General features: G+C 38.5%; 1 protein-coding gene across 1 annotated transcript in view; it reads right to left on the reverse strand.

Annotated features, from left to right (window-relative positions):
* Positions 1 to 5,008: 5,008 nt before the first annotated feature.
* Positions 5,009 to 13,690, reverse strand: part of DYNC1LI1 (dynein, cytoplasmic 1, light intermediate chain 1) — a 25,069-nt gene continuing 16,387 nt past the window's right edge. Inside the window, exons 5-12 of the mRNA XM_008949887.1 lie at positions 13,306 to 13,399; positions 11,630 to 11,765; positions 11,147 to 11,258; positions 9,698 to 9,757; positions 9,527 to 9,571; positions 8,451 to 8,571; positions 8,122 to 8,280; positions 5,009 to 5,955 (exon numbers count right to left, since the gene is read on the reverse strand). Coding sequence (XP_008948135.1) covers positions 5,843 to 5,955; positions 8,122 to 8,280; positions 8,451 to 8,571; positions 9,527 to 9,571; positions 9,698 to 9,757; positions 11,147 to 11,258; positions 11,630 to 11,765; positions 13,306 to 13,399 — 840 coding nt within the window. The 3' untranslated portion in view covers positions 5,009 to 5,842. The remainder of the gene's footprint in view (positions 5,956 to 8,121; positions 8,281 to 8,450; positions 8,572 to 9,526; positions 9,572 to 9,697; positions 9,758 to 11,146; positions 11,259 to 11,629; positions 11,766 to 13,305; positions 13,400 to 13,690) is intronic.

The following is a 13,690-nucleotide window of genomic DNA, read 5'->3' on the forward strand; positions in this document are numbered from 1 at the left end:
ACATGCTGTGCAGGCGCTGTTGGGCCTGGCTTTCACAGTGCCTCTGAGGTGGGGTGACGTGCACTGCAGCGACCCCTGAGGCAGGTGCTATGTTCAGCTCGGCCGAGGGCCCCGTGAGCGGGGCAGGGGGAGCCGCAGTGGCCGGACGGAGCAGCAGGGCCGCAGCCCGTGCTGAGCCCTTACCAGCCGCGGGACGTGTCACTGCTGCCCGCAAGCAACGTTAACCAGGGGAGCATGTGGGGTCCCGAGCCAGGGCGGTGCCGGCCTGCCCGGGCCATAAACGGCGTTCGGCTGCAGGTACTGGCCCGAGAGGCAAAGGAGCAGGGCAAGTCCCGTAATCCCCAAGGCTTGGGAGTTTCCGCTAATGTGCGTGAGGCATCACCAGGGGCGTGCCCTAGCTTCTGACTGGAGTTGGAATGACTCTAACGTAGCTCTGCTGGCACCAACCCAGACTGCAGAACTGAGCAGGTAGGTGTAGTCAGGAGTCCCCAGTGCCTTCACTGTATTTTTTTTACATTGGTACATTATAAATAAGATTACATTACAGAGGCTGATATCTCTCTTCTGAAGGGAATTCCCTTTTTGCTTTGTTATCTTCCTTGTTACGTTCCTCAAAACAGATTGGGTAACTCCAAAGCCACAGTGTGACTCATTGTGCTGTGGTCTGAGGGAGACAGGACTTAATGAAGACAGAAGCAATTGTCAGGTCTTTTAAGGTGTTTGGTAGCATCTAAGGCTATTTTGTAGTCGTTCCCTTTTGAATTTTTATCAATGCCTTAATGCAGCATTGTTAGATTATGAACACATTAGTATTGATGAAAACTGTCTTGAGACCACTTTTCAAGGAGTCACCGAAACACAAGACAAGCCTACGAAAGATAAAATATAAGGCAACCTTTTTCTAGTTCCTGCTGTCTGTAAGAGTGGTTCTTTTTGTTTAGGCCTTATCCAGGAAAGACGCGCTACTGATGTACGAATTACAAAGGCTAGCTTGCCATTTAAAGCCTAAATTATTTAGGCCACTTTATTTATAAGGAGATGCAGGAAAAGCAAAACAACAGTAAAGCTACAGGGACTGCAAGATCATGTGTCAGAGAAGGAATAAAAACTGCACTGCAGCAATAGGACCTGATAACTTAAAGTACTTCAAGCATTATGTTAAAATATATGAATGTTGCTATTCACACAAACTGCAGGTGTTCTTCACTCTGTACATCAGCACTGTCTTTCAAGTACAGTATCTCTCCTTACAGGGGGAATGCAAATTAAAACAAAAAATTAAAACATGCTATACCTGACAGAGTTTTCCAAAAAGGAAAGTCTTTTTTATCTCCACCATAGCCTGTGCTGTAATGGCAGGACCATTTAAAAGCAGGACATGGTGGCAGAGAAGCAGCCCTGGAGTTAGATCCTGAGCGGAGGTAACATGTCCAGTCATCCAGGCAGAGCAGGAGACTGGCAGAAGCAGATCAGTGACGAATGACCTAGTTTTCTCCCTCATTACATCTTCCCCAAAGATACCCACCATAGTGACCAAAAAGCAATAACAATTAAGTTGAGAAAGCCACCTCACTGGGGGAGATTACAGCGTACACACTACAGCTGTATGACAGTTGCCACTGATGTTGGAATAGTTTACAAAAAAGTGTGACTGGAGCTCCTTGAAGCAGCTGAGCAAATGCCAGCCACTGGAGTAAGGTGGACACAGGTCAGGCAGGGCTGCATCAGTTTTCATAAAGTGATGTCCTCGTGGCTCTTTGGCACTAGCTTTGTGCTGTAGTACGGTATGATGCTAAAGCCTCATAAATTAATATTCTCCTCCCATGTTAGTAAATGCAGTTATGGGTTTTTTTTTTTGCTTTTTTCCCTTAGAGGGCAAGGGAAAAAAACAGAGGAAGGGAAAAGCAGCTTAGAAGCCCAAACCACTGAAGGAGCCTGACTCTTGTTTAATTTGAAGGGTGGCAAGGTCTATTGCCACTGCACAATTTGGGGAGCTCCACTGAAGTCAGCCTGTTGAAGGCACACAGGCACCTCAACAGCTTTCATTCATAACTAGCCCCACGTTTTGCAGGAAGTAAACACAGGATAACTAGCTAGCAAATGTCATATTTCATGTACTGCAACAAAGAGCTCAGAAAAGAACGGAATGTGTTGAAGCTTCTTCAGCTCTTGAGGCTCTAGTTTTGGGCTCTGTATTGCAACTGAACTTCACAAACCCCAATCTACATAATGTGCTAGACGGTGTAATTTTAAGACAATCGATAAAGCATTAGCATTTTTAACAGCCATTTCTAAGTAGTCCTTATGGCACAAGAGCAAAAAACGCCCTCAACTCGTGATATTTCCCAAATGCTGGGTTAGGCCAGCTCCTGTCAGTGTTTTTCTCTGTGAATCTGCATAGCACAGAGAAGCATAAAGCCATAAGGCATTGGAGAAGCAGCAGTTCTGCAGCTGAAGGTGTCCTACCGCAAATTAAGTTTGCTCTCCAGGAAGACTTTGCAACCCAACAGGCTAGTACTTGCATTTCAAATGTATCATTAGAAATTTCAGGTTAGTCTAGTATGGTAGCTCGTCCATATTATCTAAAAGTCACATACATGTTTCAGAGACTGCCATTTTCAACTGAAAAATATGAACTGTCTGAAAATAAAGTGGCCATTTACTCAAAATTTCAAGCTTGAAATCTGCAGAACAGCTTTATTACAACCAGTATATTCAAAGAACTGATTTAGGAACATGATGGAGGGAAGGAAGAAGAGGGGATTTGCAGAATTCCCCTGAAAATTTCGTTTGAAGCTAGTTAGCTCCTTGTCTACACAGAACTAGCCCTGAAAGTCTAAAGGAAATTATTTGGTTTATTTATTTTGTAGTGATTTTTTCAGTATTTATACTGAAAAGCACTTAAAAAGTATTAATTTTTCTTTATCAAAAATCATTCTTGTTCTACCTCTTCGCTTTCTGCATCTTGTGTGCTAGACTGAAGCTTTCTACCAAATTTATACTACTCAAGACACACAAATGTGACCAGAAGCAAAACTGAAGTTATTCATGCTGTTGTTATTTTAAAAATTGTGTTATGTTTGTGATTACCCCCTCTACAGCTTAGGGCATGAAAGCACAATAAAGTATTATACAGAAGTATTGTTGCCAAATTAGCTTGTTTTACCCAATTTATTTCTTATTTAGTTGTGGTGCCCGACGTGAAGGTGAAGGAATTGAGACTGAGAAAGATTCACTGGCACTACCTTTTGTGAAAAGGGCCTTCAGTCACAGAGACTCATTTTGCATGACAGTGCTGGTAAATCCCACCTTAATGTCTACTCTCCTCAAAGCAGTAGTCAGGGGAATTGCAACTCAAGAGTACAAAGCAACCAGCCTTTAATCTTGGTCTCGGAGGGAAACAAAAAGCCAAAAACACCAGGTTATGCAGAACACATTTTCAGATGTTTGCCTTTTGCGGTAAAGATACCTTAAAGTCTTCTCCCCCCCACTCCCAAACAGCCAGAGCAGGCTGTAGATAGTAACAGCAGCATTAAGAGAATTTGAACTTTAAGGAGAGAAACAGGCTGCTTTAGTCTTCTAGAATGAAAAGGCATGGCAAGCTTTTTTTTGTAACTAATAATTTTTAAAAAACCCAAACAAAAGATCTCTCAGGGTTTAGGAAAGAAACACATTTAAAAGCTTTAAATATGCAGAAGTTACATTTTGCCAACTTTGTTTCAAGAAGTAAAATCATAATGAGTCATTGCGTTTTTTCCCCCTGTCCAAGCCTCCACAAAAAAGGGTACCTAGTGGCAATAGCTCTTAACAGATTAGTTAGATCTAGTTTTCCACCTTTGGGAAGGGGGCTGGGCTCTGACATGCTCAAATGAACTAAATTCAAGACTGTAGGAGCTAAAGTTCTCTTTCAAAAATCTGGACAGTACCAACTAGTTCAACATATTGCCCTAAAATCCAAAGTTTCACCCTACCAACATGTACCACTACAGTTGTACAGGCAAGTGTACCAGTGATTCTACAAGCAGGACTTGTTCTCTCAAGCACATTTCAGATTCTGTTTCAAGAAGTTCATGTACAGAACCTAGAGAGCTGTTCCAGTACTTATGCATGCCATGCATCCGTAATTGGAAGATTTTTTTTCTTCAAGATGTAATTTATTCTATACAGCTGCTCAACAGCAGGTCATGCAGTTCTTCATGTGCCACCTTTACTGAATCACTGCCATAGAGCAAAATTTTAGGGACTCCAGTTTGAAGAATTGATCCACAGTCAAAATCTCTGCTGAAACTTGTCAGTCCACAATTCAATATGATGAGTCAATTTTAAGTATCTTAGCTTTAAAGAGCTCTGTGTGCAACAAAGTGTATGTTTATCTCAAGTAAATGTCAGTATTTTGAAAATATGAAGGTAATTCAGTAGAACTACTATAGAATGCAGGAACTGGAGGAGAAGAGTACCACTGTGTCACCCCTTTTCAGTGTTTCAGAGGTTCTCTAAATAATCACAGCAATTAGTGTAAAGTTTGTCAGTTTAAAAAACTAGAGAACTTGAACTCATTAAAGAAGTCTCTTGGCAATCATTTCACCAGTATGTACTTGTTCTGGTTCCTGTTCTGTGGCCATCTGTAGGAAGCTACCACAAACTTCACACAGAACAGCGAGGCCATGCTCAACATTACTTCAGCTTTCTGTACACAGAAGTCATAACCTGGGTCAACTCCTTCTTAGACAATATGCAGCAGCCATCAGCAGGATCCTTGCTGTAACTAGTGTGCTTTTAAAACATGTTACAGCAGAAACCACCCACGTCAGAAAAGTTAGTTTTACTCCTAGGAACACTCCTATTGCACTTACCCACTCCCTTCCAGAAGCAATGTTGAAAGGAAGTTTAACTATCTACCGGTGATATTATTCACTAAGAAGCAAAATGTAAAAGCATATTTTAGGGTGCTTTACACCAATCCTTAGATTCAACTGTAAACAAACAAACAAGAACACCATGGCTTCAATGGAAGTTACTTAAATTTGAATGCAGAGAATACTTTATTAACTGATTACAGTTTTGATGACCAATTTTAAAACCATAACTAATGTGGGAAACAGTGGGGGACCTTAAGGCTGAGCCATATATATAGACAAATCTGGATACTGATAATCTGTACATTTAACCTCTGGTTCATCTTTATACATCTGTTATTCAGTGTCTGAGAGTAATCAAAAAGAAAAAAAAAAAAAAAACTGGCCCCTAATTTCATCTTATATCCAGAGTGAATTTTTGCATGGGTTTTCAAACGCAGTGTAAATCTCAGTGGAGAATCAAACACCTTTTTTTTTAACCCTATTCCAAATGAAGTGCCTACTGTAATTGGAGGTGGTGGTTGTTACAGCTTCATGTAATTAATTTTCTCTTCCAAAAACTAGTAATTGGTCTCTCCTGTAGAGGTTAATCTATTTAAGGTAGTATTAAACCTGCCTAAGAGGTTGAAAAATCAATATAAATTAAGTGCCTGTGGTGTGTATCAGTTTTCCTGCTCTAAGCAACCCTTACCACTTATGTGGACATACTTGCAATTTTACAGAATTACACTGACTTTTTAACAAAACCCAGAAAAAAAATTAATTTACTATTCTTGCACCGTGAACTCTTAGATGATGTGACAACCGTTTTCCATCTGTACAGCTCCCTTTTGTAAAGCTGGGCAACACATATGAAAGACAGACAGACATCAACTGTTTGTGTTCTGAAAGACACTTCAGTTCTTTAGTTCCAGTCAACGAAGGAAGAGGCAGAGGCAAGTTTGAATTATCCCAGAAAACTGAACAATTGGGTTTATTTGGTGTCTTCAAGATGCTTCACCTTCTGTGGGAGATGTAGGTGTTGTAGGAGAGACCATCTCAGGTTTTCGTGAAATTCTGTCCAGTTCTGCCTGAACATCTGTTAAAACTGGCTTCTGACCTACAAAACAAATGCATATAATTCAGTCATGTTTACGAAACAGTTCTGGGAAAGCTATAGTATCTTTAATTCTCTAATCAGACAACTGCTAAAAATTTTTACTCCATAATTTGGGTGCAGAGTAAAGGCATAAGGCCAAATCCCAAAAGAAACAGAAAGGAAACCATAAAGTCACATCCTTCTGTATTTCCAATTTCTCAAAGAAACTTCCATAAATATTATTAATTGTCAGTATATGAAAAGTTTATGTCAAGTACAAAATACAAACAGCCTATCAAGGCTAAGAGTTATAAATACTTCTACACAATTTTCTGCGTCATATGTATTTTAAACAATTCTGAATGTAAATCGGGGGCTTCACCACAGATTAGTGAAATCAGTTCAACACATTTGGTCTGCATAAACCCAACACCGCTGCTTGTGGGTGCACAGGGACCTGTAGGTGGCAAATCCCTTTCTCTCCTCACCTACTTACCCGCTCCCTAACGTGGAAGGGCACAAACATTTTGCAGTCACACTTAGACAGTATTTTTTCCCTCCACCATTTTACCCTTATCTCATACTCCCTAGCCTAGGGATGTCTATCCTGCCACATTCTATCACAAGAACAGAGAAGACAAAATGGGAAAAGACAGTGCGGAACATTAGAGTCTAACACCATGACAAGTGTGCATAGTACCTCGGGCTGTAAAGGAAAACTCTGACGTGCCTTTTTAGCAGTGTCCCAGCATCCTTTTTGGAGATGCAAATCAAAAAAGCTAACATTTGCCAGATGTACAATGCTGTTCTTCAAATAGTTTAGTTAAAGCTGCATTAGAATCAAAGCAGCTAATAATCCAACTAATAAGCAGAGGAATTTCCTATAGCTGCCGAGAAGAAAAGGAATTCTCAAATCCCAAGCTACTTTCTTGACAGCGAATTTTCAGATTTGGAGCGTGTCAGTGGTAACACTGAACACAAGAGAGTAAATACTGGGGAACGTGAAGAGGCCATGTCTAAGCCAAACCTACTTTTATTTATTGTAGCCATTGAAAACCTAGTTCTTTGTAACATCAAGCTGGCTACACCCCGACCCTTCATTTATTGTGTATTAGGAAATTTCTAAGAACATTTCTGCCTCTTAATAGTTTAATTCTGTTCTTGAAGTTTCTGTCATGACCCTGGACAACACTTTTCTTGAGTGCTGCCTCCATCTGCCAGTGGCATCACCCAAACCCACCGCCGGTTGCCCCCCCGGGTTTTTCAGTAGGTACCCTCCGCACCCTGTGTTGTACCAGCTGCATTTGTTTGAACAATCTCCATATACTGCTCAGACTAGCACTGCTGACTTTGCCTGCAGCACATTAGGAGTACTTGGTAAACGTTGCTCAGCCAACTAAGCATTTAAAAAAGGGAGGTGCAAACATGTAAAACTTTCAGAGTCCATCTACACAGTGTTAGTGGGAAGTATTTTCTTTTCTCTTTCTTTGTAAGAGTAAATGGCAACATCCAGTCCCAATGAACCACCAGCACTGTCACCTACACACAGCCTGACTAACCTCTGGGGAAACGAAGGAGGAGGATGTCTGTATAGGTATGTTCATAAGTAAAACATTTTAATCTGGAATAGCAAGAACCACCGTAATTATCTTGTATCTAGCTTTAGAGCAGTCATTATTAAAATATTTTTAGATTAATAGTAATTATTAATCATGCCATACAAAGAAAGGCTATCAACAGAAAATATAAGTATTTTTACAGGCTGTCACCAAACTCAATCAAGCCTTCATCATATCAGAGCTAGATCGCTAGCAAAAGAAATTTTAAGACTATTTTAACACTATTACTGTTAAAAAAATCAACTTGAAATTAAATATCAATATATCCAAATAATATTAGGCATGGCTTATAGCATGAGCCATTTTATTAGGATGCTTGGGAACACAGCAAAAGATTAAGTAGTCATGTGGATGAAATTAATGCTTAAAAAGCTAAATAAAAAGTTTTTCTTTGATCCTCTGAGAGCCATAAAAAGGCAATACTAAAGTGCTGTGAAAAACAAACCAACAGACCAGATCCACTGAAACAGTTAAATATAGCAGCATACCTACTTCTAACAAACTATACTAATGGGAATGATCTACCACTCACACTTGAGACCGAGTTCTCTTTCACCACTAATCATACCTGACTTTTTTGCTGATGGTGGTAAGCTGCCGCCAGCACCTCCAGTCCCACCTCCTCCTGGGCTGCCACCAACACCACCAGGGCCACCAGGGGAACCAGTTTTCTTGCTCAGGAGACTATTGAAGAAGTTAGCCAGGACTCCTTCACTAGTAGCTCCAGCTACAAAGAGCAGGAGAAAGAAAACCCACAACAACACAAAACCAAAACAGATTTTCTAAGTAATTACTGATTTAGCATGCTAATTAATCTAAATAAGCATATTAAAGACAGGGGGCAAATCAGCTATTTTACTTCCCCAACTGCATTTATGCCCTCATAAGAAAAGGTACCTTTCATATTGGGATCAATTTTTTTTGACCCAGTAGGGATAGGTGTAACACTGGCAACATTTGATGTTGCAGATCTATTTGGTGTTCTAGGAGATCCACCAGGAACTCTTGGAGAGGCATCCTATGCCAAAAAAAAAAAAAAAAATTCCAAAGCTGAACTGGTCAATCTTCTACAGAATTAAATCATACAGCATAAAAAATACATGAAATGAAGCATTTTGTTATTTCTTACAGCTCCCAATTATTTTTTTATTATATAGTGTCACATATAACTGAAATGACAGGATTTGATTTTGCTGATTGTGTATGGATTTTTTCCACACTTGTTTAATGTTCTTTAAAATATTAACTTCAGTGCAACTAAAGCACTAGTGAAGTTTTCCATTTCATCCCAATGCAAAACCTGAAAATCCATCTGTTACTCAGGAGTGCCTATGACCATAATGAGAACTGCATGGACTAGATCATAAAGGAACTACACCAAATTTCTTGGAAAGACAACGCATACCACCAACACTGTGGAAAGGACTAAATGCAGCTCAGGAGAAAAAGTAGTGCTAATTAAATGATTACAAATCATGTTCCTAGTTAATTTAAAGAGCTAAAGCTACCTTTATAAGATCACATGATCCCCATTAAACTTGTGTTATTTTTCAGTTATTTTATTTGTATTTTAAAGGTTGATGTCATAGTTTTCATTTGACCTGAATTACATGCCAGATGCTTAATAATTCTGGAGAGACGGTGCCCAATTAAGGATTTAAAACGCAAAGCAATTTAGCCAACACAGTTCACTCCCTGCCACAGTCTTGAGGCAGAAAGGGGAGTCAGCTAACTGCTCAGATGGATTCCAACCTATGAAAAGGAAAGCCATGACATTTAGCCCTTGCTGTCAGTACAAGCTGTCGTGACTGGCTGCGAAGAGCTGTTATAACTTTAGAACACTATATGTCATAGACTCTGAACACTATGTAGTTTTTAAAAAATTTAAGAATATTTGATAAAACAAGCAACCCTCTAAATGCATGAGAGTGAATAATTTTCATGTGATGATATTTAAAATTTTTATTACTAACCACTGGCCTTCCTGCAGCAGTAGGTGGTTGTTTTGCCAACTGTGACTGAAAAAAAAAAAGCAAACCCATGTAGTGTTAGATATTACATTGACTAAGAAATACAAACCCAAATTTTTTTGAGAATGTTGTTAAATGAAACTCCAGCTACTTGGTTTACAGACAGAAAGTTACCTGCTGCTTCATAAGAAATACTTGGTCATCCTCTGCTACTATTTCTTTTTCATGAACAAACTGCAATACAAAGACATGAACATAATTTTGACTAAAAGAAAGAAATGTATTTCCTTTTATACCTCCTGCTGAATATGACCAAAGCATCCAATACTGAACTGAATGTGCAAAATACTACGCTAACTGCAGAGCACATTTTCTATACTTAAAGACTGCTACCTCATGATTACATTTAAACTAAGTAAATTAGACATGAAATAGAAGTATCATTAACTCCTTTGACCTGGCACGCTCAAGTCTCTAGATGTACTTTTACCCATTAAAAAAAGTTCAGAAAAATGGGAATGAAGTAAATGGTTACAAGGCATATTCAGGGGTCCCATGATCTGTAAGAAACAGACACACACACTCTGCAGCAGGCTCATGTCTCTGTGAACTCACTGAGACCCCACCTTGGTATTATTTTATAAGTAAGTTATGGCAAAAGTGACTCTTCACCTGTGTTGCATTAGACTGGTTGTATGAACTGGACGAGGACATCTTGGATCCCAGACTACACATCAAATCACAAGCACTCTCTCTACAAATAAGCTCACCACAAAAACTTTGCCAAAACAAGCATGGGAATTATCAATATCAGAGTATTGATTATAAAATTGAGGCCTGAAATTTATAAGCAAGCAAACAAAAATTTGTCAGTTATATATTCCTTGGACACTTAGCACACTGCTATATAAGTCTTTTTTCCCTAGAGGTTGCAAAAAGGACACAGTATTAGTTTTCGCATCTAAGTTCACACTTGGAAATATGATCAGTCCCAAATTCTTAGCTTTGTTAGAAAAAGCCATAGAAATATTTGCCTTCAATAACTTCTGTATGCATGGGATCCACAGCTGCTGGCCTTTTGTTCAATAACCTTACAGATGTTTTTTCAGTTCTGTCAAAACCATTTGTTAAATAGTATGAGAGAGAAAATACACCAAATATATGTAGAACCCATTTTCACATGTTTATATTTTCACACTGTCTCAAGGTTTGTTACTGTAAATACTCCAATAGCAACAGAAAGCACTATAAAGTTATGAGCAACTCTGTGCAAAATAGTGTGTTTTTAAAAAAATACTAATTCAACATAACCAACAGTTAAGTGACACAAACTTTGCAATACCAAGTATGCATGAAAACCAAAACAGGTATATTTTTAGTCTTGAGCAATGTAACAGCAGCGGAAAAAAAGTGGAAGCTACAGAAGAGCAATAGAGAACAAAAATACATAATGATTTTTTTAAAACTTAAGACCTTTAAGAACAAAACAAAAAGACAAAAAAAACCCCACACATGGTTTGTCATACATGACAAACTGGAAGCAAAGTTTCAAAGAGCAACAGTCAAAAAGCTGTCAGGTAAACAAATAGATAAGAAGTTGAATACCAAAAGATCTCAATTTACCTTTCTGACTGGTGGTTTTGTTATGATATCTTCAAAACTGTCTTCTGCTTTTAGTGTCTGAAAGTTCTCATGCAATATTCCTATCTTCTTGTCATTATCCCAACCTGCAGGACTAGATAAAGGATTATTTGGCTTGAAATTCTATTGTTACTTCAGGTTATTGTTGTATGCAGTCCTGAACTGCCAAGAACTGAAACCCACCAGGGAAGTCATCATGGCTCCTGTTCTCTTGTAGGGACTAGTTATTGATTTGTACAACTTGTTAGAGAGTGGTTCACCCAAACAGAACCGAGCAAAATCTCTGGGTTTAACATTTCTCTTTTGGGGCAGAGAGTATTTCTAATCTCAATCCAAAACTCCAACTCATGAGAACATTAAATGAAACTTCAAAAAGCATAAACATAAAAGGCTTTAAATACTGTTTTACAGTCTTGTGCAAAGACATTTTGTAGTCATATACACAGAATAATGCAGATAACTTACATAAATACTGCATCTTTTTCTACAACAACAGCTGGAACATTGAAAGGAAATCCATACAACTTCTGGACAATATATTTATACACTAAATCAATGTTTTTGTTCTCCTTTACTGAAGTGTAAATAAGTGCTGCCCCATCTGAATAAACTTGTTAAGGAAAACTCAGTTTAGTTGCTATAAAGAGACATTAAAGTGACTCTTTTTTGTTAGTTGAAATATTATCTACTTTGTAGAATTTAAAGGAGGAATACAAAATCAAATAGGTCAAACAACTCCCAACACTTTTTTTTTAAAAAAATAAGCTATTTAGTAATTTAAATCTTTCTTTCTGCGTTTGTTTTAGGCCAACTCAGCTATTGCTTATTCTACAACACAGGCTCTTCTCTTTCAAAGCCCACAGTATCAACAGTTTCATTGTGATGCCTTAAAAACTGTCTACTGCTTTTAGAGAAGAAAACTTTTCATGCCGTATTTTTATATTTTGTCATATTCCATCCTGCAACACAGACACTACAGCATTAACACTAGTAGCTTCAAAAATGTCAAAGATCTTTCAATTCCCCACCTGAGTTTTTAAATTTGTACACTATACAGTCATCTGCCTGTGAACAAAATGAAGGCAGACAAGTTACTAAAAGACCAAGAGACTGCTTATTATTCTAGCATAGTTCAATATCGAATTACATGCACAGGATTAATAAAAGCAGCCAGGGAAGTTTTGAGCAACTTTCACTTTGGGATTATAAAGATGCCAAACCCCCTAATTTATTTCTACATGCATGCAGTTCAAATTCTAGGAGTTATATAATAAAGATCAAATTCCCATTAAGTGAAGTTATACTAGAATTCCAAGTTGTACACGGCATATACAATCACAGAGACTAATTTCTACTAATCTTTAGCATTCTTCCTCTATCCACAAGAGTTATTACAATTACTCAATTTCCTCTTGAAAAATTAGGTCTTGGAAGCCTTTTGAAGGAAGTGCCATCTTGGTACTCAGCTGAGGTCTCAGGTTCTTAAAATAATTTTTCCATTTGTTAACCACTAGAGCTCTCCAACAGTATTTAAACTTCCCTTTACCACAGCACAAATAGTGACAGCGCGATCTAGGCGTATTACTGGCATCTAAAACTTAGATCTCAACATGTCTACCTGACTAAACATTAAAAAGTATTTTATACACTTTTCGAAAAAATGAAGTTTAAAATTAGTAATTGCACAGTTACAGCTTATGTGCATTGCCTCTATACCAACACAAAAGAAGGCAGTGGGCCTTTCCTACAGCAATGCACACTTCCTTCCCTTATCACCTCATCCTGTGTAATTACTGAACACTGAAAAAACTGCATGTCTGGGTCAAAAAGAGTAACATGCCTCATATGCATCTGAAACAAGATTATACTTAAATTAATTATCTTTTTATTATTTTAGGGAGCTTGTAAGTTAAGATGTGCTGATTTGAGAACTGACTCCTGAATAAGGAAATGAAGGCAAGTAAAGAAATTCATGGTCAAGGGGACACACTAGACTCCCACGGCTCTATAGGTCAGCAACACAACTATGGCAAAGGAGTTACGTATTACTTTGGTACAGGTGCAAATATTCTTTTAAACTGGTCGTAACTAATGCAGAGATTTAAGAGTCCCTGTCACATTTATGACATGTTAAAGGATACACTGTAAGCAAAACCGCCTGATATGCGACTGAATGAAGTCAAAGTGTTCATCTCTGTAGTCGTGCTCTTTTTCCAGAACACTGATGGCATCACACTGTCAAAATAAACACAAAATTAATATACAACTTTCAGTTATCTGTTGAAACAGCAGTGCTGCTACACATCCAGTTTACACCTGGGGAAAGGGGATGGAGCAGCGCAGGTGGTGCAGAGAAAAACAAAAAGCTTCTAAACTATCTTGGCAGCTTAACTGAACCGTTTTTTCTTTTTACAAAGTAACCTGATTTGCATATCCTGTCATCAGTACTAACTCGGGAGTTAAAGTGATCTCTATTTTTCATTCACTCCCTCTCCCCACTCCTAGCAACAGCTCAAAGTCCCTGCT

This window comes from Merops nubicus, unplaced genomic scaffold, assembly GCF_000691845.1.
Source record: "Merops nubicus isolate BGI_N331 unplaced genomic scaffold, ASM69184v1 scaffold11941, whole genome shotgun sequence".
Lineage (NCBI taxonomy): Eukaryota > Metazoa > Chordata > Aves > Coraciiformes > Meropidae > Merops > Merops nubicus.